Here is a 25,684-nt window from a genome sequence, read left to right as displayed (position 1 = left end):
AAGATGTTTAAACATGTGTGATTATAAAGAACAAGTGACCAACGATCCTTCTTGATCCCAATTCCAGGAGCACCACCCCAGGAAACATGGTCCTTGTCTTCACAAAGCTGGCTCTCAGCCTCCCTCCTCACACAGTCTCCCATGCTGAGCCTGCCTGCTGGCTGGCCCTCCACACAGCTTAGTGCTTGGTGTGTGGATCCTGGCTCTAGGCCCCCTCAGCAACTGTGGCTCAGACTCACCTCTGGATCCTTCCACTCTTGACAATGTCTATGGCCACTGTGCCAGGTTAGCCAGCCTGGAGCCTTACCCTGCCCTGGCACCCATGAAGGGGGATTCCAACCTGGTTTCATGGACTGTCTTTACATACCGTTTCTTCTAACTGGGCAGCTTCTCCATAGATGTTTGTCACGAGGACCATATTGCAGTTTCCCCCTGCAGAAAGCAAGACACAGAAGGGCTATGAACCATGTGTTTTTTCTGCTACAAAGGAGTTGATGGGGTCTGTTATACACTGAATGTTTTTTATTTGTTTTTTTGAAACAGGGTCTCACTATGTCACCCAGGCTGTAGTGCAGTGACACAATCACAGCTCACTGCAGCCTCAATCTCCTGGGCTCAAGTGACCCTCTTGCCTCAGCCTCCCAAGTAGCTGGCACCACAGGTGCACACTACCACACCTGGCTAATTTTTTTTGTTTTAGTAGAGACGAGGTCTTGCTATTTTGCCTAGGCTGGTCTTGAACTCCTGGCCTCAAGCGATCCTCCTGCCTCAGCCTCCCAAAATGCTTGGATTACAGGTGTGAGCCACCACACCTGGTTAAGACTGAATGTTTTTGTCCTTACAAAATTCATATGTTGAAGTTGTAACCCCGACGTGATGGCATCTGGATGGAGGACTTGGGGAGGGGGAGGTAATTTGGTTTAGTTGAAGTCAGAGGGTGGGGCCCCCACGATGGGGTTAGTGTCCTTATAAGGAAAGAGACCAGAGCCCTCTCTTTCTTTCCATGTGAGGATATGTGAGAAGGTGGCCATCTGCAAGCCAGGAGGAGGGCCCTCACTAGGCATTGAATCTGCTGGCACTTGAATCTTGAACCTTCCAGTCTCCAGAACTATGTGAAATAAATGCCTATTGTTTAAGCCACTTAGTTTATGGTATTTTCTTATAGCAGCCTGAACTGAGACAGGGTCAGAGAGGACACACACATCTGTGAGGCTGGGAGGTAAGGGGAAGAAAGAGAGGCCACCACATGTACCTAAAAGAGGATCCAGGAGAAAACAGCAGAGGAGAGATGATACAGGGCAGGGAGGGGCAGGGACAGGAGAGGGAGGTATGAGTTGGAGCTTTGCTCAGGGTGGCACTCAGTTAACAATCAGACACTAGTGACTGTGTTGTCAGGCTCAACACAAAGGCCTAGGGCCATGGGGATGATAAGACACAGCCCCCGCTGCTCTGTACAGGAGGCTGCAGGGGAAGGGAAGACGCCATGGGAGACAGGCCCTCGCCCCACGTCTTCAGGCTGTGAAGGATTCTGCCAGCTGTCCCCTCAGGACAAGGGGAAAAGAGAAGGTATTCCTAGTACAGGTAAAAAGTCTAAGGAAGGTTCTGAGGAGTGAATAGCATAGGGTGTTCTGGGCACAGTGCTTGATTCTGCCTTTCCAGGTGTCTGAAGTCACTGTGAATGTGCTGCAGGTGAATCCATGCCACCAGGAGGGAGCAATTCTATTATCACCAGTGGCAGATGTGCCAAACCTGTCCCTCCCCAAAGACACAGACCTTCCTCCCTGGGCAGCAACTGTACCCCCTCACCTAATGAGTCCTTCAGAGCGTGGGTAAGCTTGCACTGCCGAAAGGGGATGTGGTCCCGCTTCCGGTCCCCGAGGGCAATGATGGCCTGCTCCAGGAATGAGAGCGATTTGTTGATGTAGGTGGCTTCCTTCAGGACTCGGCCCTCAGACTACAAAGCAAAGGTCAGTTCCACTTTGGATGGAATAAAGCAGCTGCCCCACTAAGAACAGCAGTCTTCCTGGTCTGGAGAAATGCTATAAGTCTGTGGTCAGGTCAGCGCCTCCTTCCCAGAACCAGGGTCTTCTTTCAATGTCATGCGATTGTATTCCATCTTGGGCTAATAATGGTAATACCAAAACTCAGAAATATTCATGTGAACACTCATGTGAATGCTCATGTGAATGTGAATGCTTACATGAATATTCATATGGACATTCACTCAAAGATTCACACTAATATGAATATGTACTGAAATACTTGTCTAGATATTTGAGCAAAGAATCCTGTGAATATTCACACAAACACTCATGAATGCACATACATATGCTCATCTGAATACTCTTGTTAATACTTCTGCTAATACACTCATACAAATATTTAGTTGACATACTCACGCAAATACTCATGAATACTCATATTCATTCACAAAGAAGCCAGGTGTTGTGGCTCACGCTTGTAATCCCAGCACTTTGAGAGGCCAAAGCAGGAGGATCGCTTGAGCCCAGGAGTTCAAGTTCAGCCTTGGCAACACAGCGAGACCCCGTCTCTACAAAAAAATTTAAAAATTAGCTGGTCATGGCGGTGCGTACCTATGGTCCCAGATACTTGAGACACTGAAGTGGGATGATCACTTGAGCCCAGGAGGTCAAGGCTGCAGTGAGCTGTATTTGTGCTACTGTACCCCAGCCTGGGAGACACAGCGAGACTGTGTCTCGAAACAACAACAACAAAAACACAGAGAAATGCTATACCAGCAAAGAATATTTACTGAGCACCGAGGGCCAGGCACTTTGCTAAGAATGTAGAGGGCACTATCTCATTTAATGTTTACAAAAATCCTCTGAGGTAGGAACCGCCCCCAGGTAATAACCGTTCCCTCTTTGCCAATCCTGTCCCTCCAGCAAGCCCACATGTCCCACTTCGCCTAGCTCAGGACTGTGTTCACAAATATCCAATGAGTCATGGCCCAGATGTGTAGGCACTATGCCAGAAAAAGGGCTCGTGGCTTATTGAGTAGCAACCTCCAGCCCCCATCACTTACCCCAGACTTCCCCAGCCTCTCTGAGCCTGCCAGATCCACCAAGTTAATTTTGGAAGTGATGTACTTTTCCTCTGATAAAGTCCGGGAATGGGCCTACAAAACATCCAAGCAGAAGTTAAGACTGTCACAGGGAGAAGTTTCTGACGGAGCAGGCCCCATGGGAATTGACTGCCCCGCCTGGGCTGATCAAAGAGCTTGCACCTACCTCTAAGTAGATGGTGAAAATGCAGTGTGATCTGGAAGAGTTTTTGTTCATAGTGTGGGAGGCTATAATCCTGTTGGTCTCACCCTGAAGAGGAAGGGAATCATAGGCAACATTTCGAAAAACTAAAACGACAAGGCACTTGGGTCATTTTTCAATTATACCAATAGCTACACAAGTGGTCTCATATCACTGCGATCAGCTGGGCCTTCCAGGCAAACCTCTTTTATAAACTAATAGAAAGGGAGTCAAATTGGAGTCCACATCTACACTTTCACCCACTGCTGGGGATGTGTGAATTGGTATAGCTTTCTGGAAAGCAAAGTGACAATAAACATCAAGAGCCTTAAAAATGTTTATGAATATTGAATCAGAATCAACCTGCATGTCCAACAATTTGGGAATGATCTATGTGTACAGTGGAATATTGGGCAGCCACGAAAATGCTGACAAATAGTTTTTAATAACAGAGAGAAATGTAGAATCCAAAATCATATTATAGCATGATCTAAGGAATGCAAAAGCATTCATAGAAGAAATAAGCAGAATTCTGCTAATAAGATGTTAATAATAGTTGCTTCTGGGTTGGGGTTTATAGGTTATTTTTTCTTTTTTATACAGTTTTGTGTTTTTTTTTTTAGTGAGCATGTATTACTATAAAAAATAATAACTTATATTTTTATATTTTTATTTATTTATTTTGTGGTCTCCTTTTTTTTTTTTTTTTTTTTTTTTTTTTTTTGAGAGAGCATCTCAGTCTGTCACCCATACTAGAGTGTGGTGGCACAATCTCGGCTCACTACAACCTCTGCCTCCCGGGCCCAAGCCATCCTCCCACCTTGGCTTCCTGTGTAGCTGGGACTACAAGCGTGCACTACCACACCTGGCTAATTTTTGTATTTTTTGTAGAGACAGGGTTTCACCATGTGCCCAGGCTGGTCTGGAACTCATGAGTTCAAGAGATCTGCCCGCCTCGGCCTGCTACAGTGCTGGGATTATAGGCATGAGCCACTGTCCCTGACCTAGTAATTTGTATTTTTAAAGGGACAGTAGGCCCTTACCTCTAATTTACAGGAAGAGGCCTTCTGAGCAGAATATACTTAAAAAGGAATTTTTTGTAGAGACAAGGTGGTGGTGTGGTGGAAATGTCTGTTCTTGGAGAAAAAGGTCCTTGAGGGATAGACTGATGTCTCCTTAAATGCTGATGAGCAGTGCTATGAACAAGCCCCAAAGTGAGGGTGGGGGACAGCCCCCCTGGGGAGAGGAGAGCACCTGCTGAAGAGGGAAGGCCTGAGGCTGTGGAGCAAGCCTAGCAGACTCCTGTGGCCATACCTCTATAGCTTATAGTAGTGAGGCTATATAGTCTGTGGTCAGGCCTGTTCTACAAATCCAGTGACACTCACCAAGAATATAAGGGGTCACTTCATTTTTCTTCTTTTTTTTTTTTTTGAGATCATTCTCACTCTGTTGCCCAGGCTGAAGTGCAGTGGCGTGATGTTGGCTCACTGCAACCTCTGCCTCCCGGGCTCAAGTGATCCTCCTACCTCAGCCTCCCAAGTAGCTAAAATCACAGGTACAGGCCACCATGCCAGGCTAATTTTTTATATTTTTTGTAGAGACAGGGTTTCGCCATGTTGCCCAGGCTGGTCTCAAACTCCTGAGCTCAAGCAATCCTCCTGCCTTAGCCTCCCAAAGTGCTGGGATTACAGGCATGAGCCACCACACCAGGTCATTCACCTTTACTCTTCAGTCCCCCTTCTGAAGTACCCTCTTGCCTTGTCTTTCTTTCTTTTTTTGTATTTTTAATAGAGAGGGGGTTTCACCATGTTGGCCAGGCTGGTCTCGAACTCCTGACTTCCAGTGATCCGCCTGCCCCGGCCTCCCAAAGCTCTGGGATTACAGGCGTGAGACACCGCACCTGGCCTTGCCTTGTCTTCTGGCCCTTTAAAAAAGATCCTGCTATTGACGTTGAGGAAGTAAGTTGCTATGTTGTGAGAAGGCACTATGATCCTGCCTGTGAACAGCCATTGCACAGATGCCCATTGCCTGGGCAACATAGCGAGAACTTGCATAAAAAATAAAGAGTTCCTAGCCTATATGACTTCTAAAAGAATAACATACACTTGACTGATTTCTTTTCTTGTTTTTGAGACAGAGTGTTGCTCTATTACCCAGGTTGGAGTGCAGTGGCATGATCTCAGCTTACTGAAACCTCTACCTCCTGGGCTCAAGTGATCCTCCCACCTCAGCCTCCCAAGCAGCTGGGACCACAGGCATGTGCCCCCATGCCTGGCTAATTTTTGTATTTTTGGTAGAGATGGGGTTTCACTGTGTTGCCCAGGCTGGTCTTGAACTCATGAGCTCAAGTGATCCACCCAGTTGACCTCCCAAAGTGCTGGAATTACAGGCGTGAGCCACTGTGCCAGCACATTTGACTGGTTTCTAAGAGCCTTTATTTTTTTGAGATGGAGTCTTGCTCTGTTGCCCAGGCTGGAGTGCAATGGCGCAATCTCAGCTCACTGCAACCTCTGCCTCCTGGGTTCAAGCAATTCTCCTGCCTCAGCCCCCCGAGTAGCTGGGATTACAGGTGCCCACCTCCACTCCCAGCTAATTTTTTTTTTTTTTTTTTGAGATGGAGTCTCCCTCTGTCGCCAGGCTGGAGTGCAGTGGCACAATCTCAGCTCACTGCAACCTCCGCCTCCCGGGTTCAAGCTATTCTCCTGCCTAAGCCTCCTGAGTAGTTGAGAGTTAGCACTACCACGTCCAGCTAATTTTTGTATTTGTAGTAGAGACAGGGTTTCACCATGTTGGCCAGGATGGTCTCAATCTCCTGACCTTGTGATCCGCCTGCCTCAGCCTCCCAAAGTGTTGGGATTACAGGCATGAGCCACCGTGCCCGGCCTAATTTTTGTATTTTTAGTAGAGATGAGGTTTCACCATGTTGGCTAAGCTGGTCTTGAACTCCTGACCTCAGGTGATCCACCCACCTCGGCCTCTCAAAGTGCTGGGATTACAGGCATGAGCCACCGCACCTGGCTCTAAGAGCTTTTGTATAGTAAGTATGCTAATTCTTATTTTTTTCTTTTTTTTTTTTTGAGAAGGAGTTTTGCTCTTCTTGCCCAGGTTGGAGTGCAATGGTACAATCTTGGCTCACTGCGACCTATGCCTCCCAGGTTCAAGTGATTCTCCTGCCTCAGCCTCCCTAGTAGCTGGGATTACAGGCACCTACCACCACACCCAGCTAATTTTTTGTATTTTTAGTAGAGATGGGGTTTCACTATGTTGGCCAGGCTGGTCTCAAACTCCTGATCTCAGGTGATCCACCCACCTCAGCCTCCCAAAGTGCTAGGATTACAGGCATCAGCCACCGCACCCGGCCTTATTTTTTTCCATACAAGAGTTCATAATTTAACTGAAAAAAGGCACATAAGAATCATTTCAACTATGTAAAGAAAAAACTGCACAGGAAAAAAGACTGGAAGGAAATGAGCTAAAATATACATTATTGTTGCCTTATGTAAAAAACAGATTATGCATGAATCATTTTTTCTTTTTCTTTTTATTTATGTAACAGGAAAGGAAGAGGAAATAAAATCCTTTTTTGTTCCTATATATTTTTTTCAGCACTATCTGAACTTGCTAAATGTGCATATATTAATTTCCATTCTAATTATCAAAGTAAGTAAAAAACTAGTTGGACACAGTAGCTTGCCTGTAATCCCTGCATTTTGAGAGGCTGAGGCGGGAAGATCGCTTGAGCCCAGGAGTTCAAGACCAGACTGGGCAACATGGTGAGACCTTGTCTCTACAAAAAAAAAAAAAAAAAAATTAAGTGGGCATGGTAGCATGTGCCTGCGGTCCCAGCTACTTGGGAGGCTGAGGCAGGAGGATCACTTGAGCCCATGAGGTCGAGGCTGCAGTGAGCCATGTTCATGCCAGTATACTCCAGACTTGGAGACAAACCAAGATCCTGTCTCAAAAAAAGAAAAAGAAAAAGAACAAAGAAAAAGAAAAGCTGAGAAGGAGGGTGGGAGGGAGGGAGAGATGGAAAGGAACCCTCAGGTTTTATTATCTCACCTCAAAAAGGAGGCTGAATGCATCCTCCTCCTGACTGGTGAGGTGAACTGACAAGCCCTTAATGAAGACTCCTTGAGGGTTTTCCACGATGGTCATTGGTGTGACTGAGGGTCCAACATAGGGCAGAGTGGACAGGAGATCAAACAGGCTCTCATTATAGATTTCCAAATAGGAAACACGCACAGTGATGGCATGTGTGGGGCGTTCTTCGATCATCCTAAAAACCTAGATGACAGATTGCACAGCGGTCACCAAGAGCAGAACTCCAACAGCCAGCTAGCATAAGGGGGGCTTCCTACTTCAGAAGGGAACATCAAGACGTATAGAATAATTCTTGTCCTAAAGGAATTGGGTGATATTTAGTATCATCTTGTAGTTTTTTGAGGCTTGACATCAGATTGGCTAACACTTGAACCATCTCAAGAAGTAGAGGCATAATGAGTGAAAAGGACTCTGGAGTGAGGATTTCTTATTTCATAGAGTCTCATCATTTATATGCCTCTTTCAAATCTATTTAATTCCATCCGCATATGTGATTGAGGCAGTGCAGGGGCAATACCTATTTGTGGAAGGTACCACGAAATAAAATTATTTGTTGGCCAGGTGTGGTGGCTCACACCTGTAAGCCCAGCACTTTGGGAGGCGGAGGTGGGCAGATCACGAGGTCAGGAGATCGAGACCATCCTGGCCAACATGGTGAAACCCTGTCTCTACTAAAATTACACAAATTAGCTGGGCTTGGTGGCGTGCGCCTGTAGTCCCAGCAACTCGGGAGGCTGAGGCAGAAGAATCTCTTGAACCCAGGATGCAGAGCTTGCAGTGAGATGAGATCGCGCCACTGCACTCCAGCCTGGGTGATAGTGAGATTCCATCTAAAAAATAAATAAATAAATAAATAAAATAATTTGTCTATGGTCACTCAGCTAGTAAGGGCAGAAGTAAAGCCAGAACTCAGCCTTCTCAACTCCTAATTCCCTCCCCAGTGCTTATCAAGGAAGGGATAATTCCTGAGGTCCTGCCTTCCTCTAAGAATTTAGACCTGTTCTGTTCAAAATGGTAGACACAAGTTACAGATGGCTGCTGAGTACCTAAAATGTGGCTAGTACAAATGAACTGAGTTTTAAATTTTATGTAATTTTAATTACATTTAGATTTAAAAACTGATGCAATTCAGTTATTGGTAAACTTTAAGTATGTCTGGAACAACTTGGGTATGTAAGTCTACTTTTTAACATTTTATGAAATCTAAATACAGATCAAGCATTTCTGATAATATTTATGCCTAAACTGAAATGTGCCCCAAGTATAAAATATGTACTGGATTTCAAAGACTTAGTATGAGAAAAAGAATGTAAACTATCTCAATAAGTTTATATTGATTACATGCGGAAATATTTTAAATATATTTAGTTAAATAAAATATACCATTAAAATTAATTTCATCTGTTTATTTTTACCTTTTAAAATGTGGTTACTGGAAAACTCAAATTTGCATGTGACTTACAGTATATTTCTATTAGTGGCACTGGGCTAGATTACTAAAGTCTAAGATGCTGAGATACTGAAGCTTTGACAGTGGGATATTAAGGATATTGCTCCAAAAACAGAAGCATGGATGGTTCACATACTAGAGGAATGTCTACACTTCTTATAGGACAGGGAACACTTCTTATAGGACAGGGCTGTAAAGCTGCCAAGATGCTTTCAGGGAAAGTCTTTTGCCTCCTACCTCCGACCAGAGGGTCCTTACAGAACCCAGGCTAGTGGGGCCCAAAGGAAGGCCCTTCTGTCTTATCTTCAGTTATGCTATTGAGACCCCCCGGGCTGACACAGTCCTGAAAGCTCAAGTCATGCCCTCCTTCTTGCTTTTGATCTTTCAGGGGCTGTGGTGGTGAAAAAAGCCAGAGTAGGCCAGTAAGGAAGCTCTGCAAGGGTCTATATGCCCCTCATTAAAACCAGGAAGGAGAATGATTAGGACCTCCAAATCCTTAATTACAGGATCACAGACCATTGGAGCAGCAAGAGGCTGATTAGCATGTCTGACTTCCTCCTTCCCAAATGAGGAAACAGGCTCAGTGTGGGTATGGCTCAGAGTCTGACACCCAACCTCCTGGTTTCCTGAGGCCCCTGACTCTACTGACTCCAGAGCCCTGTGTATGTTGTCTCCAGTACCAGTATCCACTGCAACTTCTTTGAGGCCTGGTCCCCACTGTCTCTAGTAGCTGGCCTGGGGTCAGTAACATCTATGGCAGAGAGAGGGAACCTGTGTGGCATCCCACCCTTGGGCCCACTCTCTACCTGCTGCAGTGCACGAGGGAGGATCCCCCGGTGCTTGTAACTCTCAGTTGCCCCCGTCATGGTGTATGTCTTGCCAGCTCCCGTCTGCCCATAACACATGATGGTGCCTGCAAACATTTCAAAACACGGTGACATCCAGGAAAATAGCTCCAAGGATAACTCTCCCCTCCCCCAGCATGCCTGGTGCCAGCCAGGGCCCTTTGCATGAAGATGGCCAGTGGGAGCAGCCAAGAACATCAGGAATTCCACCATGGAAGAGGATGGGTGGGCAGGGGACCAGGGACAAAAGTAGTCAAAACAAGGACATCTGCCCTGAATCTGTGGTCCCCACAATGCTCTGCTATTCACTCCACCAAGAGATGATCTGGCCCTAGGGCTTCTGAGAAGGACAGGGAATCTCAGGGTACAGAGGAACTGGAACTTTTCCTAAAAAGATGAGGAGGGAGATAGGAGCATTAGACTCCAGCCCTTCTCTAGCACAGCTATGAACTGCCACGGTCTCAGAGTTGGCAGGAGGCATCAACTTCCCCACAGAGGCAAAGACGGGCTTTCAAAATCTCCAGGAAGAGATGGAGTGGAAAGGGCATTTTCTGTCAAGGGTGAGAATTCTTTGTAGACTACAAATTCCTGCAGGATCAAACAGGGCTCCTAGTTGGTTCCATGTCACTTCCGGAAATGTACCACCATGATCAGGCCCTGATCTGGTCCACTGCCCACCCTGGGAAGACTTTCATTGCACTTCTCAACATCCTTTAGGTCTACCATCACCACCAGGCTCCAGGACACAAACCATGCAGTCACCCTGAGCTCCGGCTCCTATCTGTTCTTCCCCTTAGCATGGGCAGCCTGAGCCAGACCCCATCCCACAAGCTGCCCATGGGCATTTACATGGCAGATCAGCCCAGGCAATGCTGGGCTGTGGAAATTTTTTGCCTTTGTCACACAGACACTCTAGTTCTTGGGACTGGTAGCAGGTTTTATACAAGCGATCCTGATTCAGCATCTGAGTTGGAGCCAGAAATGGTGTCTATTAACCCAACACAAATGAACAGGAAGGAGTCACTTCAGCTGCAAATCAGAGCCCATCTGTGGTTCCACAGCACCAGTGGTCAAGACTATTCATCTCCCTGGGCCTTAGTTCCTCTGTCTTCACCTCCTCAAGGTCACAATCCCCTCAGAGCATCATGAAAACCAAAAGAGAACCTCTTTAAGTCAGCGGGGACCACATCTACATATCACATTCAGGATAAATTACAGCATCTACACTCAATGCACTTTTAAATATAAAACCTAAACTTGCAAAACAGGGAACATCCTAGTCAGCAGCCACCAGATGGCAAAGTCTACATACTGGGATATATTCTTTTATACAATCCTATACTAGAATATCAACTGTACATTGATTGTGTTGGTAGAATACATGAAAATAGCTCCTAGCAGGAAGCTGAGAGACAAATGTTTGGACTCCATCAAATTTGTCATAAAGACACATCTTCAAAACTAATACTTGAGAGATTTGAAACAGGACAATTGAACCCCCGTGACCTATAGAGAGCCACAGTCTTTTAATTTTCCTATGAAGGTAGAATCCCAGGACATTGGATCAAGCCATGCACACAATGTCAACAAGCAAACAGTAAGTTTTGCAACGTAAGAACATGGAGACAGACAAACATACAAATGATAGTAAGTGAGGTTTTATTTTATTCACCATAAAATATTTGCATCTCTTACTCCTCAGGTTCTTACATAAGACAACGGTTAATTAATTAAGTTACCATTATAGCCATCGAGGGCCTGAGAAACCACATCCTTTGCAACTGTCTCATAAACCAAGTCCTGGGAGGCATCGTGAAGAACTCTATCCAACTTAAACGACCAGTCTGTCTGTTGGTTATTGACAACTCCTCTCCGAATGTCTTTTTTTAAGTGAATATCAATGCTCTAGGAAAAAAGAGTGAGAAAGAAAAAAATGTTATTTGTTCAAAAATGGGTATAAAAAAAATCACTGATAGCTGAGGCCTAATCTGGAGGGAACAGAGGAAGTGAACTTTAGGATGAATGGGGACTCCCACGTAGGGGCTAATATTCCAGATGAATTCTTTGGGATGGGAGAAGAGAGTTCCTGCAGGGAGGTGGAAAGATCAGGAGAGTGGAGCACTTCCTAGTTTTAGCACCTCTAACCCTAGTTCACACGGTGCTGTCTGTCTTGATTTCCCCACCTATGATATGAGGTCAAATTTATCATGTTCTTATTAAACAAGTTTTAGATAGATTCCATAAGCATACGGAGGTCTTGAATTATGCCAGAGGGAATAGTGAGCCTGGTAATAACAGAGGCCTGGGCTCCAGCCCCATTGCTCTGGTTGCTGGCAGTGAGGCCTCCCTCAGCTCTGCATTATGGTGAACATCTACTTCCACACACACGCTATGGGCCAAAGTGAGTGATGATGAAATGAAAGCCACAGAGAAGGCTATGGACTTCTCAGACATAGGAATTAAGAGTAAATTGAGGGTGTTATCAGCAGAGTTTTAGAGGCATGCCCCTTCATAGTAAGCCATTGTGGTAGCAGCTGGCTTAGGGACATACTGGGTAAGTTCAATGGTAGATTCCAATCTTTTTGATGAGAACTTCTGATGTAAAGACTCTTGCTGAAATCTTACACTGACTGCCCTAATGCAGGAGCTATACCTGGCTACAGAGAGAAAAATTAAGATCAAGAAAGACAGACTTGGCCAGGCGTGGTGGCTCACACCTGTAATCCCAGCACTTTGGGAGGCCGCGGCAGGTGGATCACCTGAGGTCAGGAGTTCGAGACCAGCCTGGCCAACATGGCGAAACCCCGTCTCTACTAAAAATACAAAAATTAGCCAGGCATGGTGGCACGTGCCTGTAATCCCAGCTACTAGCAGGGCTGAGGCAGGAGGATCGCTTGAACCTGGGAGGCGGAGGTTGCAGTGAGCCAAGATCGTGCCACTGTACTCCAGCCTGGGCAACAGAGTGGGACTCTGTCTCAAAAAAAAAAGAAAGAAAGACTTGGTCCATTCACACATTAAATGCTCTGTGCTTCTGTGTTCGCTGAAAACCATGTCCAGCAGGACACATTTGATAGGCCTGCATGTGAGCTCTTTTCTGACCGCTAGGACCTGTGAGGCTTGGGCAGTTTGCCCTTGAATTTTTCCTTTGAAGAATGTCTCAATGCTGCCCAGAGTAGGCCCATAATTGTTTGCTGAATGAAAATATCTAACACTCTCACGCTGTCCTAAGCCTTCAGAAGCATTCTCAGCGTGAGGATATAGGGACAGATATATCTTTCCACTTCTCTTGATAAGTATTTCTCCAGCTGTTTTGATAAGCTAAACAGTAATGAACTCAAGATATTCTTACTGCACCCCATGGGAAATTATAAAATGACAGATCAATCACTAGAAAGCTTTATGAATGTGAACAAATGTCAATTTTTCTGTGTCAGATACGAGGGTAAAGGTAAACTTATTAATTTATTAAAGGTAAAATTATTAAAAGACAATTAAAGATAGGATTTTATTAATTTCTTCATTAGCAGTGTTGTGAGGGGGTGGTTTGGATTTGATGGACTCTAGAGTCCATTGGATCCTGTCCAGTTCTGTCTTGGTCCTTCAAAGGTTGCTTGGAAATACGGTCACAATATAGCAAGGTGGAACAGAGACGCCCAGTCAGGTGAAGGCAAACACGTCGCACTTACTCTTTTGTCATCTCCGTATCTGATCATTTCATGAGCAAAGTCATCGGTGGGTTTGACACGGACAAATGCATGAACTTTTTTCCTAGTACCCATTCTAGCTAAAAAGAAGGGAACAATGAAATACTGAGTAGTCATTATCAAATAACAAGTAGAGGAGAGGGGTCATTCATTAAGAAGATCAGAAAAGAGTGATGAGCAGTCCATTTTTCCCTCTCTCCCTGAAAGCCAGTTTTCCTTTTCACCCCTCAGCATTTCAGTGTTCTACCCACAAGACACTGCTCAACAAATACACACACTTTCTACTTCACAGACTGCTTTGCCATTTTCCACCAATGACCCCAGAGAGACCGAAATACAAAGTAAAAAGAATGCTTCCTTTAGTGGCCTAATCTTAGATGTCATTTCTAGAAATGTTCTGCATCTAAGATGATGAGTCCACTTATGCTTTCCTTCATTTATTATATTTTCTTCTAAAATACTTACTATGAAATACATTAAAACTAATTTTCTTTTCATTAACTTATCTTGCTTCAGATACAGCATCCTCTTCTCCAATAGACTAACTAGATCAGAAATAGATGACCTAGAAGTATATTTGGTCCATAATAAATATTCTTTCTTCTCTTACTATATTGAGAAAAAATATCACAGACAGTCCCCTACCTCCTCTTGCTCTCCTAAAACCTAACTATATTCTCATCATTTTCTTTCAGTGTGTGTGTGCGTATGCGTGTGCATATACATATATATAGTAGTATAAATAAAGGAAGACATAGGACATATATACATACATTTTTTTTTTTTTTTGAGACAGAGTCTCACCCTGTCACCCAGGTTGGAGTGCAGTGGTGCTATCATGGCTCAATGCAGCCTTGACCTCCCAGGCTTAAGTGATCCTCCTGTCTCAGCCTCCCCAGTAGCTGGGACTACAGATGCGTACCACTGTGCCCAGCTAGTTTTCTTACATTTTTTTTGCAGAGATGGTGTCTTACTATGTTGCCTAGGTTAGTCTTGAACTCCTAGCCTCAAGTGATCCTCCTATCTTAGACTTCCAAAGTGCTGGGATTACAGGCATACCCAGCCGATGTTCAATATTTTTTCAAAAATTAACATTTATTTCATTGTTTTATTTTTGGAGACAAGGGTTTCTTTATGTTGCCTAGGCTAGCCTTTAACTTCTGAGCTCAAGTGATTCTCCCATCTCAACCTTCCAAGTAGCTGAGACTACAGGCGCATGGCTTGGCTTTAAAAAAAACTAACTTTTGGCTGGGTGCAATGGCTCATACCATAATCCTAGCACTTTGGGAGGCCAAGGTGGGCAGATTCCTTGAGGCCAGGAGTTTGAAACCAGCCTGGGCAACATGGTGAAAACCCATCTCTACAAAGAATACAAAAATTGGCCAGGCAGCCAGGTGCGGTGGCTCAGGCCTATAATCCCAGCACTTTGGGAGGCCGAGGCAGGTGGATTACCTGAGGTCAGGAGTTCAAGACCAGCCTGGCCAACATGGTGAAACGCCATCTCTACTAAAAATACAAAAATTAGCCAGTTGTGGTGGCAGACGCCTGTAATTCCAGCTACTCAGAAGGCTGAGGCAGGAGAATCGCTTGAATCTGGGACGTGGAGGGTGCAGTGAGCTGAGATCACGCCATTGCACTTCAGCCTGGGCGACAGAGAGGGACTCCATCTCCAAAAAATAAATAAATGAATAAATAAATAAAATAAATAAATTACCAGGCATGGTGGTGCATGCCTATAGTCCCAGCTACTCAGGAGGCTGAGGTGGGAGGATCACTTGAGCCTGGGGAAGTCGAGGCTGCAGTTAGCTTTGATCATACCACTGCACTCCAGCCTAGGTGACAAGAGTGAGACCATGTCTTAAAAAAAAAAAAAAAAAAAACTAACTTGGGCCAAGCGCAGTGGCTCTTGCCTGTAAACCCAGCACTTTGGGAGGCTGAGGATGGCAGATTACCTGAGGTTAGGAGTTCAAGATCAGCCTGGCCAACATGACGAAACCCTGTTTCCACTAAAAAAAAATACAAAAATTAGCTGGGTGTAGTGGCAAGCGCCTGTAATCTCAGCTACTCAGGAGACTGAGACAGGAGAATCGCTTGAATCTGGAGGGTGGAGGTTGCAGTGAGCCAATGTCATGCTACTGCACTCCAGCCTGGGTGACAGAGCAAGCTCAGTCTCAAAAAATAAATAAATAAATAAATCTAACTAACTTTTAAGATGTTAACCATAAAAACCCCTCATGTATAACAGGGACTACTTTTAATTAGATTATCTTGCTTTTTAAAAAGGTACATTAAATAATGGTAACATTTTATTTTATTTTATTTTATTTTTGAGGCAGAGTCTCGCTCTGTCACCCAGGTTGGAGTGCAGTGGTGCGATCTTGGCTCACTGCAAGCTCTGCCCCCCGGGTTCAGGCCATTCTCCTGCTTCAGCCTCCCGAGTAGCTGGGACTACAGGCACCCGCCACCATGCCCCGCTAATTTTTTTGTATTTTTGGTAGAGATGGGGTTTCACCGTGTTAGCCAGGATGGTCTCAATCTCCTGACCTCGTGATCTGACCACCTCGGCGGATCATTTTATATAAAATTATCTGAGAGAGGTCCAATGGGTGTTACCTGACAAAAGTTATTCCAGATTTTATTTATTATTTTTGAGACATTTATTTCAGACAGAGTCTCACTCTCTCTCTCAGGCTGGAGTGCACTGGTGTGATTTCAGCTCACTGCAGCCTATCTCCCAGGCTCAAGCAATCCTTCCACCTCAACCTCAACCTCCAGAGTAGCTGGTAGGACAGGTGTGTGCCACCATACCCGGCTAACGTTTTGCATTTTTGTAGAGATGGGGTTTCAACATGTTGCCCAGGCTGGTCTCAAACTCCTGGGTTCAAGCAATCCACCCACCTCAGCCTCACACCCAATTTCTAAAGCTTGGGGAACCACTCTTCACATCCAAGGGCCCATTCTCCTGCTCAGGGAAATTCAGATGCCATCCAGGGTATGCTCCAAAAGGGACCATGAAGAAGCAGGGGAGCTCTGGGAGCAGGTGCCCAGGCCTCTCTCCCTGAAGCCCCTGCACAAGAGTAGCACAGGCCAGTTCAGAGCATCAACCTCAGCTGGGCATGGTGGCTCACGCCTGTAATCCCAGCCTTTGGGAGGCCAATGTGGGAGGATTGCTTGAGGCCAGGAATTAGAAACCAGCTTGGGTAACATAGCAAGACCTCGTCTCTACAAAAAATTTTAAAAATTTGCCAAGTGTGGTGGTGCATGCGTGTGGTCCCAGTTACCCAGGAGGCTGAGGCAGGAGGGTCACTTGAGCAGTGATGGCACACCACTGCTCTCCAGCCTGGACAACAGCATGAGACTGTCTCAACAAAACAAAACAAATAAGCAAAAGCATCACTCTCCCTCCAGAGCCTGGCCCTTTTCTGCCCTGCTATTTGCCAACATGCACATGCACACGCAGTCACCCCATGTATGCTTCCCAAGACCCTCCCCATGCTGACACCATGGCTCCAAGCAGGCCAGGAGCCATACCTACCTGCAATAAGTCTTCCTTTGCACACCCGTCTTGTGAGCCTGCTACTCAGCAGCCCTTTAACACCCAAACATTTGGGGACCCCATGCCATCTTGCACTTACTGAAATACTGCTTGTTACCATTCTTAGTCACTTCACTTGAGTGGGTTCCAGTTCCCAAATTAAATTACAAGCTGCTTGAAGGCAAGGATTGTGCTTTTTATCTCTTTTGAATCCCCTCACAATGTCCAGGGCAGAGCCCAGCACAGAGTAGGTGTTCAGGAAATGGCAGTGGTTGGTGATGGTAATGGCTGGAAGTCAGAGGGCAGCTGAATCTTCATATGTGGGTCTATCTTCAGTCACTACTGAGAGAGTCCCAAGGGGCATATGATGTCACTCCCCTTCCATGACAACTCCAACCCAAGCCCACAGCCCTTCCAGGAGGACACTTGGTTTCCAGGTGCAAAAATCCACATCCAGCACCTCACCACACACTTTTTTTGTTTTTGTATTTGTTTTTGTTTTTTGTTTGTTTGTTTTTGTGACAGGGTCTCACTCTGTCACCTAGGCTGGAGTGCAGTGAAACAATCTCGGTTCACCGTAGCCTCCACATCCTGGGTTCAAGCGATCCTCCCACCTCAGCCCCCCCAAGTAGCTAGGACTACAGGCATGCACCACCACGCCCAGGTAATTTTTGTATTTTTCGTAGAGACAGGGTTTCGCCATGTTGCCCAGGCTGGTCTTGAACTCCGGAGCTTAAGCAATCTGCTCACTTCAGCCTCCCAAAGTGCTAGGATTACAGGCGTGAGCCACGGCGCCCGGCCCCCTTCCTTTCTCCCTCAGGACCTTAAGGGGAATGTCTCTCCTTGGGGAACCACCCTTTGATATTTCTGGTATAACAAAGCAAGTCTCTGAATGGCCACCAGGAGACTTCTGTGTTAAGGCGCTCGAGGTTTCCTCATTTGTCTTTAGTGGAAATGAACAGAATTGGCAACAGGCACCCATGAAGACTCGACAAGAGGAAAGGGAGCGTTTGGTGGGATGGAAGGCACCAGGTGGGTCCCTATCTTCCAGTGCTCCCGTCCAGATAAGGGGCTGTCATGGGGAACCCTCATAGCTACCCGTAGCGGCAGCAGCAACACCCGAATCCAAAACACTGGGTTCAACTGCACCTGGCCTTGGCTGAACAAGACTAGGATGCAGGCAAAACTAGACTTTCTCCTTTTTCTCACCCAGTGTGCCGGACCCCCGCGTGGAGCCTGGGCGGCAGTGGGCTTTGGACCCATTCCGGTCCCTCTCTGGAGAGGTTTCCTCATCTGTAACACGAAGGGCTCCGACTGGTGATCCCAAAGCCCCCTCTAGCTCGAAAACCGACTAGTGCAGAAGAGTCCAGACGACCTCTGGCTCCCTGCCTCACGGCCTCTATGTCCTGGGCGCGAAGTGGGACCCCTTTGTGAGACCAATGAGCATTAGCTCCGAAGACCGTAAGCCGCGGTCAGGCTGAAAGGACTCCCGCGACGTCGCGCCCTCCTTCACCTGGGTTTCAGAGATGAGCGACCCAGCTGGGAACCCCCAGATAGAGTGGTTTTTGGACCCCAGCCACTTTCAGCAGTCCGGGCGCACACCCTTTTCCCGTCTCCCCACTCCCACCGGCGAGCAGCCCCTGCTCACCATTCACCAGGCAGCGACGCTGCCGGGACGCGACTGCCGCAACCGAAACCACCTGCGCTCCCCACGCGGGGCTGCCTGGCTGGGTACACGGTCGCCATAGCAACGGGTCGCTTCCGGGGATTCCGGAAGTGTCGGGGGTGGCGGAAATGAAGTCCGAGGTCCTACGTCGAGGATACGGGTGAGGTCATGGCCGAATCGGGAAGACGAGAGATGAGGCCGATTAATCTAGAAAGACTTCGGCAGATGCACATGCGAAGCCAAGGTCGAGATAGCGAGGGAACGAAGGCCGCACATGAACCAGGAAGCGGGGCGGCGGGGCTTCCGGCGCCGAGGAGGTTCAACTACGGCGGCCGCGGAGGCCCGTCCGATTGCTGCTCCGCGCTCCGAGCGGCTGTCGGCGTGCGCTATCGCCCCGCCCTGGTTAGTCTCTAGCCGGCCGGCGAGGCTTGCGCAGTTGCGGTGGCCGGGGAAGATGGTGGAGGACGGCGCGGAGGAGCTGGAGGATCTGGTGCACTTCTCCGTGTCTGAGTTGCCTAGTCGCGGCTACGGCGTCATGGAGGAGATCCGGCGGCAGGGCAAGCTGTGCGACGTGACCCTCAAGGTACCGCGGACTGGGCGGCGGCGGGCTGAGGGGAAAGGGGTAGAGCGGGGAGTAAAAAGGGGCGGGGGACAGAGAAAGAGAGGTCTAGCAGGGAGAGGGGTGGGGAGAAGAGGTGTGAGGGGGGCCGAGTAGTGGGGAGAGAGGTGCCGAGCAAAAGGGGATCGGGCCCGAGTGGGGAGAGGAAGAGGACAACCTTTCAGCCGTTGGGAGGAAAGGTTGAGAGGTGCGCCGCTTAGGCCCTTGGAGTGGGAGACACTGGGGTGACAGCCTCCTTTTTCTGTCACGCAGACAAGAGAAAATGGACTTGCCTTCTATGGAGGCAGGGGCGGTGGCCGGCCCCACATGCTGATGGGCACCACTGAAGCACCCTCTCTTGTCACTACAGATATTTCTTTGTGCCTGTCGAACTTGGCTATGCTGTTCTAGAAGAGAAGGCTTCTCCTTAGGAATCATTGCCCTTAATTGTTGAATTACTACTTTGTCTCTTAAGAGCTTTTAAAATCTGATCTGGAAATTTTTTGAGGTGGGAAGCCACCCTGCCCCACACTGGAAGGCACCACTCACCACCACCACCACCACCACAAAGTTCCCCGGGGCTGGGCCTGCTGGCCGCGTGGGGAGAGGGATGCTGACTGATATTAAGAGGGAAAGATACCTTAACCACCTGTTCCCCACCAGCATTCTGGTCGCTAGAGCCAGCCTCCCTCCTGTTCCTGGGTCTTTTCATGTGGAAGAGGCATGCTGTGCTGCTCCCTGGCTAAGCCACCGAACCATGTGGAGACGTCCGGTTGGGGAGATGATGAGTGGGGCTGCCTGTTGGGCTTTGGCTAGAAAGCTCTCAGCATCTGTGGGTGATCCCTGTTTAAAAAACAAACAGGGCAGGCATGGTGGCTCACACCTGTAATCCCAGCACTTTGAGAGGCGAGAGGATCACCTGAGTGGGGGAGTTGGAGACCAGCCTGGGCTATGTAGGGAGACCCTGTCTCTACAAATAATAAAAAATTGTCTGGGCATGGTAGCCTGTGCCCGTAGTCCCAGCTACTCAGGAGGGTGAGGTGGGAGGATCGCTTGAGCCTAGGAGGTCAAGCCTGCAGTGAGTTGTAATCGCACCACTGCACTCCAGCCTGGGCAACACAGCAAGATCCTGTTTCTCCTATTTCTCTCTCTCTCTCACACACACACACACACACTCACACACACACAAAGAAATAAAAGAAAGAAAAAATAAAACTATGCAGAGATCCTTTTGCTCTTCTTTTCTTTTTTTTGAGACGGAGTCTCGTTCTGTTGCCCAGGCTGGAGTGCAGTGGCGCTATCTCGGCTCACTGAAACCTCTCTCTCCCGGGTTCAAGCGAATCTTCTGCCTCAGCCTCCCCAGCAGCTGGGACTACAGGCGCACACCACTACCCCTGGCTAATTTTTTCTATTTTTAGTAGAGACAGGGTTTCACCATGTTGCCCAGGCTGGTCTTGAACTCCTGAGCTTCAGCAGTCTGCCCACCTCAGCCTCCCAAAGTGCTAGAATTACACGCGTGAGTCACCGCGTGTGTGATAATAATAAGAGCCCAGCCTGCTCTTCTTATTTTCTACATGGTTAAGGAATCTTTTCTTTTGCAACATAGTTGAGTCAGACCTCTGGAGATGGTAGAGTAGGATGGTTGAGTATGGCTTTGAAAGCAGAAGGATTTGGATTAAAATCCTAGTTGTAACCTTGAGCAGGTTACTTAATCTCTGTAAGCCTTGGTTTTTTTGTTTTTATTTTTATTTTTTTGAGACAGAGTCTTGCTGTGTCACACAGGCTGGAGTGCAGTGGCATGATCTTGGCTCACTGCAACCTCCACCTCCTGGCTTCAAGCCAGTCTCCTGCCTTAGCCTCCCAAGTAGCTGGGACTACAGGCGCCCGCCACCAGGCCCGGCTAATTTTTGTGTGTGTTTTTAGTAGAGACAGGGTTTCACTATGTTAGCCAGACTGGTCCTGAGCGCCTGACCTCGTGATCCGCCTGCCTCAGCCTCCCAAAGTTCGGGGATTACAGGCGTGAGCCAGCAAGCCCGGCCCTTTTCATCATTCTAAACCCCTCCTGAAGGAGGTGGTTTTTCCAGGAGAGGAGTGAAGTGATCTGAGAAGGCGTGAGATCTTCTCATATGGGAAAGAGGAACCAAGAGAATTGAGAAAAAATGAGCTAGACTAAAGGAAGCAGAGAAAATAAAAGTAAATTAGAAGTTTTTGTCCACAGTGATTACATGGTAGAAGATGTTAAGGCCGCTAGAAATTTGTAAGCAGAAAAATGATCCGGTTGTGGCAGCAACATTTCGTGTAAATAGAGACTAGTGAGAAGCAGTAATAGGTATGAATTTCTAGATTAAAACTTAGGCTGTAGGCTGGGCACTGTGGCTCACGCCTGTTATCCCAGCACTTTGGAAGGCCAAGGCGAGTGGATCGCTTGAGCCCAGGAGTTTGAGACCAGCCTGGGCAACATGGCAAAACCCCGTCTCTATTGGGGAAAAAAAAAAAAGGATTTAGGCTGTAAGGGTGAACCAGGGGAATCTTATAGGACACGGGGAATCAAAAAGGGTATGGCAGCGTGGGATGGTCACAGATACTTCTACATAAAGTATTAATAGTACATTTAATGCAGATACTGAATATAGTAATCTTTTAGCAGAATATTGCTTGTTCATTCAAAGGGACAAGTAAATTATCAGACATGGCTGGGTGCAGTGGCTCACGCCTGTAATCCCAGCACTTTGGGAGGCTGAGGCAGGTGGATTGCATTGAACTCAGGAGTTTGAGACCAGCTTGGGCAACGTGGTGAAACCCCATCTCTACAAAAAATTAGCTGTAGTGGTGTGTACCTTTAGTCTTTCTTAGCTGCTCAGGAGGCTGAGGTGGGAGGATCACTTGAGCCCGGGAGGCAGAGGCTGCAGTGAGCCGAGATTGTGCCACTGCACTCCAGCCTGGGCAACAGAGTGAGACCCTGTCTCAAAAAAAAAAAAAAAAAAAGAATCAGACATAGTTTCAACTGAGACGGTCAGCCTGAATTGCTGTGTTAGCTTCAGGGATCTAGAACATAAGAACCAGTATATTTATTTTTTTCTCTCTTTAATAAAAAGCCTCCAGTGGGAAGGACTAGTATAAACACATGGGCTAGAGCTGGACGGGACTGTAGAGAGCATTTACTTCGCTCATTTTGAAAACTTTATTGTAGAGCCCAAGGAGTAGCTCTGTAGCAATATAATGGTGGGACCAGGGAAACAGCATGCAAACCAGGCTCTGCACATTTCACTACTTGCCACCAGAGCTGTCCTGGGAAATCTGTTTTGTCTCTCTTTCTTGTCAAAGTTTTCCTTCAGTTTTCTGGTGACTCCACAGTGTTTTTCAATTAAACAGACACTGAAAAACTGGTTGGAAGCTTTTGAGTGTGAGATGTTTTATTGACTGGTGGGCCTCCCTGTCAGGCAGTGGTTCTCAAACTTCAGTGGACGTCAGAATCACCTGGTGACCTTGTTAAAACGCTGGTTGTTGGACCTCACCCAGAATTTCTGATTCATTAGGTCTGGCATGGGTCTGAAAACTCATATTTCTGACAGGTTCCCCTGTGATGCTACTCTTAGTTTGGGACCATGTTCTGAGAGCCATGGTTGTAGGGTGATGGACCTGTCGTTTTCTGTGGGATGTGTTCAAAGTCCGTAGATCTTCCTCCAGGCTTCTTCCTAGGTGGTATAAGCCTGGCTGTTATTCTGGGAGCCTTATAGTAGGAGAGGTCTCGAGGTTCTCCCTTCTGTATGCAGACTTTCACTTAATCCCCCTAAATGGTACCACTTCCTTGTCTTCTGTGGTGCCCTGGTTACCCAGGTCCAGAGGCTCTTGTTCATCCTGTCTGAAGAGTAAACCTCCAGTCTTCTGCAGTTGCTTGTCTGGGGAGGGGAACCAATACTTCCTGATTTCGGCCCTTCTTCTTGCTCACAACTTCAGAGGAAACTGGTACCTCCAATGGTTCCATTTTGGAGGGGATTCTTTAGTGGCTTGCCATCCGCAACACTCAGTATCCTCTAAGTCAGTTACTACTCATTCGTCTTCTTTTCTTCTTCTAAAATTTTGTTGACCCTTCTAATCTGCTGTCTCTCTCTGCTTCTTTTTCCTTCAGAGCTTTGCTGTTCCTTGATCATCAGTCTGAAAGGCAGTATCACACAGACTCTGCAGCCACACTGCCTACGTTTGAGTTCTGGGTCTGCCACTTGTTAGCTGTGAAAATGAGCAGCTTCCTTAAACACTGGTGATTCTCTGTCTCGTCTGTAAAATGCACATCACCACCTACTTGAGTGTTGAGGATTCAATTAGTTAATGTACTTCAAATAATCATGTAGTAAATGTTCAGTAAGAGGTGTGTGTGTGTGTGTGTGTGTGTGTGTGTGTGTGTGTGTATTTTTTTTTCTTTCTTTTTTTGAGACAGAGTCTTGCTCTGTTGTCCAGGCTGAAGGGCAGTAGCGCAATCTTGGCTCACTGCAACCTCCACCTCCCAGGTTCAAGCGATTCTTCTGCCTCAGCCTCTTGAGTAGCTGGGATTACAGCTACATACCACCATGCATGGCTAATTTTTGAATTTTTAATAGAAATGGGGTTTCACCATGTTGGCCAGTATGGTCTGAAACTTCTGACCGCAAGTGATCTGCCTGCCTCGGCCTCCCAAAATGTTGGGATTACAGGCATCAGCCCCCACGCCTGGCCAGTAGTATATATTTATTAATAATAACTTAATGGAGTTTCTAGAAGGAGTGGAGATAAATTCATGTGTTCAACCTGCCATTTTGAATTTGTTTTAGCTTCTGATGAACTTTGAATGATTTTACCTGGACAAAATGTTCATTGCCTTAAATGACTTTGCTGGCTGGACGCGGTGGCTCACGCCTGATCCCAGCACTGTGGGAGGCCGAGATGAGCAGATCACGAGATCAAGAGATCGAGAACATCCATGCCAACATGGTGGAACCCCATCTCTACTAAAAATACAAAAATTAGCTGGACATGCTGGCACGGGCCTGTAGTCCCAGCTACTCAGGAGGCTGAGGCAGCAAAATCGCTTGAACCTGGGAGGCAGAGGTTGCAGTGAGCCGAGATCGCGCCACTGCATTCCAGCCTGGGGACAGAGTGAGACTCTGTCTCAAAAAAAAAAAAAAAAAAAAGACTTTGCCAACCACTGCACTAATTCATTAGCCTGCACTTCACAAATGAAGACCCAAGCCCAGAAAGGGAAGGGACTCATTCAAGGTCACAGGTTGAGTTAAGCAGCACTGGGACTAGACTCTTCGTCTCCGTATTCAGGGTCAGGTGTTCTCTCATGCTCTCCTGTTGCCTCTTCTGTCACTGACGGTAAATGAACTGATTTTGGCTGCTACCACATGAATTAATCTACCTCAGGTCTACTGTATTCATCCTTAATGGCGTGTCATCTTTTCTGTCTTCCTGAATTTTAGGGAGAATGTGAAAATAAATATTAGCAGGCATTCTCAAAATTAACTGCCAACACTTGAACCTAGGCTTAATTTCCTTTTGGGAAATATTTGAAATTTAAATTCATTGGAAGCCTGTCGGATAGTGAGGTAGAGGCATGACAGAAAAGAGTAACATATTCATAAAAAAAAAAAATCACATTCTGTATCTCCCATGGCTTGAACCTGTTATGAGAAAAAGCCCATGGTCCTTTTCCTTGGCAAATCATTTTATCTTAAAAGTTAGGAGGATTGTAGTGCAAGACTTCTTGGCATAAGGCTTGGCCTAGGTAGAGAGATTTGTGTCCATGGATGCTCTCATCCCCTCTTCCCAGCATTGAGTTTCGTGTCCTTTGCTCTGGGCTGCCAGGAGCCCAAGGCTCAGGAAGCATTGCCTGATTCATCTGGGTCTAGCCAGTTGGGCACACTTGCTAGATTTAATGAGTTTTTCTTCTTATTCATGAGATTTGGAGCCAGATTTATATATTTATTTTTTTCCGTTGTGCTTCTGTAAGGCATTGAGATTCATATATTTCTGCTCTCCCTTTATCTCACACATTTATTTTCTTTTTGAGTGACAGCAGAATGAGGTCACCAAGCCTGAGTATTATTCACAGGGCCATAAGCTTAAAGGAGAGAGAAGCTCCCTATATAGACACACACCCTTTGTTTTGCAACCGCTGATAAATGGTTCCTGAAAGATCTGCTGGCATTAGTCTTCTCAGCATTTTCCCAAGGCCCCTGCCGAGGTTTCGAACCTGGCTCTGATAATTTAGCCCTCAGAAGGAAATGTTTTTTCCATGGGTGAAAGGTACAGTATTAGAATATTTCCTTGTGTTACCGACTAAGTGTAGGCACACAATTTTCACGAAATTGGCTTCAAGAGCTACACATTTGAATCTGGAATCTTGCCTAATTTGTTGTCACCACTGGCTTTGTGATGAAAGAGTAGGTGGAGAAGGATATGAGGAAATGAAGTAAGGGCTTGTTGATGCATGCCATTTTTATGTTGTGTATAGTACAGTGAGTTACACAGGGTTAATTACAG

The 25,684-nt window shown here is 46.7% G+C and overlaps 2 protein-coding genes across 13 annotated transcripts in view; one reads left to right on the top strand and one right to left on the bottom strand.

The window, feature by feature from the left end:
• KIF9 (kinesin family member 9) overlaps positions 1-18,678 on the bottom strand; it is a 51,817-nt gene extending 33,139 nt beyond the window's left edge. For 2 of the 8 annotated variants that reach the window (XR_008523325.2, XM_054550885.2), the window contains exons 1-10: positions 18,550-18,638; positions 16,902-17,243; positions 13,349-13,446; positions 11,402-11,567; positions 9,624-9,730; positions 7,326-7,550; positions 3,252-3,335; positions 3,047-3,139; positions 1,807-1,954; positions 368-432 (exon numbers count right to left, since the gene is read on the bottom strand). Coding sequence is in view for 7 of the 8 variants with exons in the window: in XM_054550885.2 (XP_054406860.2) it covers positions 368-432; positions 1,807-1,954; positions 3,047-3,139; positions 3,252-3,335; positions 7,326-7,550; positions 9,624-9,730; positions 11,402-11,567; positions 13,349-13,446; positions 16,902-17,022 (1,107 nt within the window). In the remaining variant the exon portion in view is untranslated. The other 6 variants (XM_024244240.3, XM_024244239.3, XM_054550890.2 and 3 more) reach the window with 6 other exon arrangements.
• A 136-nt stretch (positions 18,679-18,814) lies between these two features.
• Positions 18,815-25,684, top strand: part of KLHL18 (kelch like family member 18) — a 61,977-nt gene continuing 55,107 nt past the window's right edge. For 3 of the 5 annotated variants that reach the window (XM_009239092.4, XM_009239091.4, XM_009239090.4), the window contains exon 1: positions 18,842-19,150. In XM_009239092.4, coding sequence (XP_009237367.2) covers positions 18,842-19,150 — 309 coding nt within the window. Of the gene's footprint in view, positions 19,151-25,684 lie in introns of all 5 variants that reach the window. The other 2 variants (XM_002813809.6, XM_054550892.2) reach the window with 2 other exon arrangements.

The sequence above is a fragment of the Pongo abelii genome, chromosome 2 (genome assembly GCF_028885655.2).
Source record: "Pongo abelii isolate AG06213 chromosome 2, NHGRI_mPonAbe1-v2.0_pri, whole genome shotgun sequence".
NCBI lineage: Eukaryota > Metazoa > Chordata > Mammalia > Primates > Hominidae > Pongo > Pongo abelii.
The sequence above is the reverse complement of the archived record's forward strand: the minus strand, read 5'-3'. Positions and strand labels throughout refer to the sequence as shown.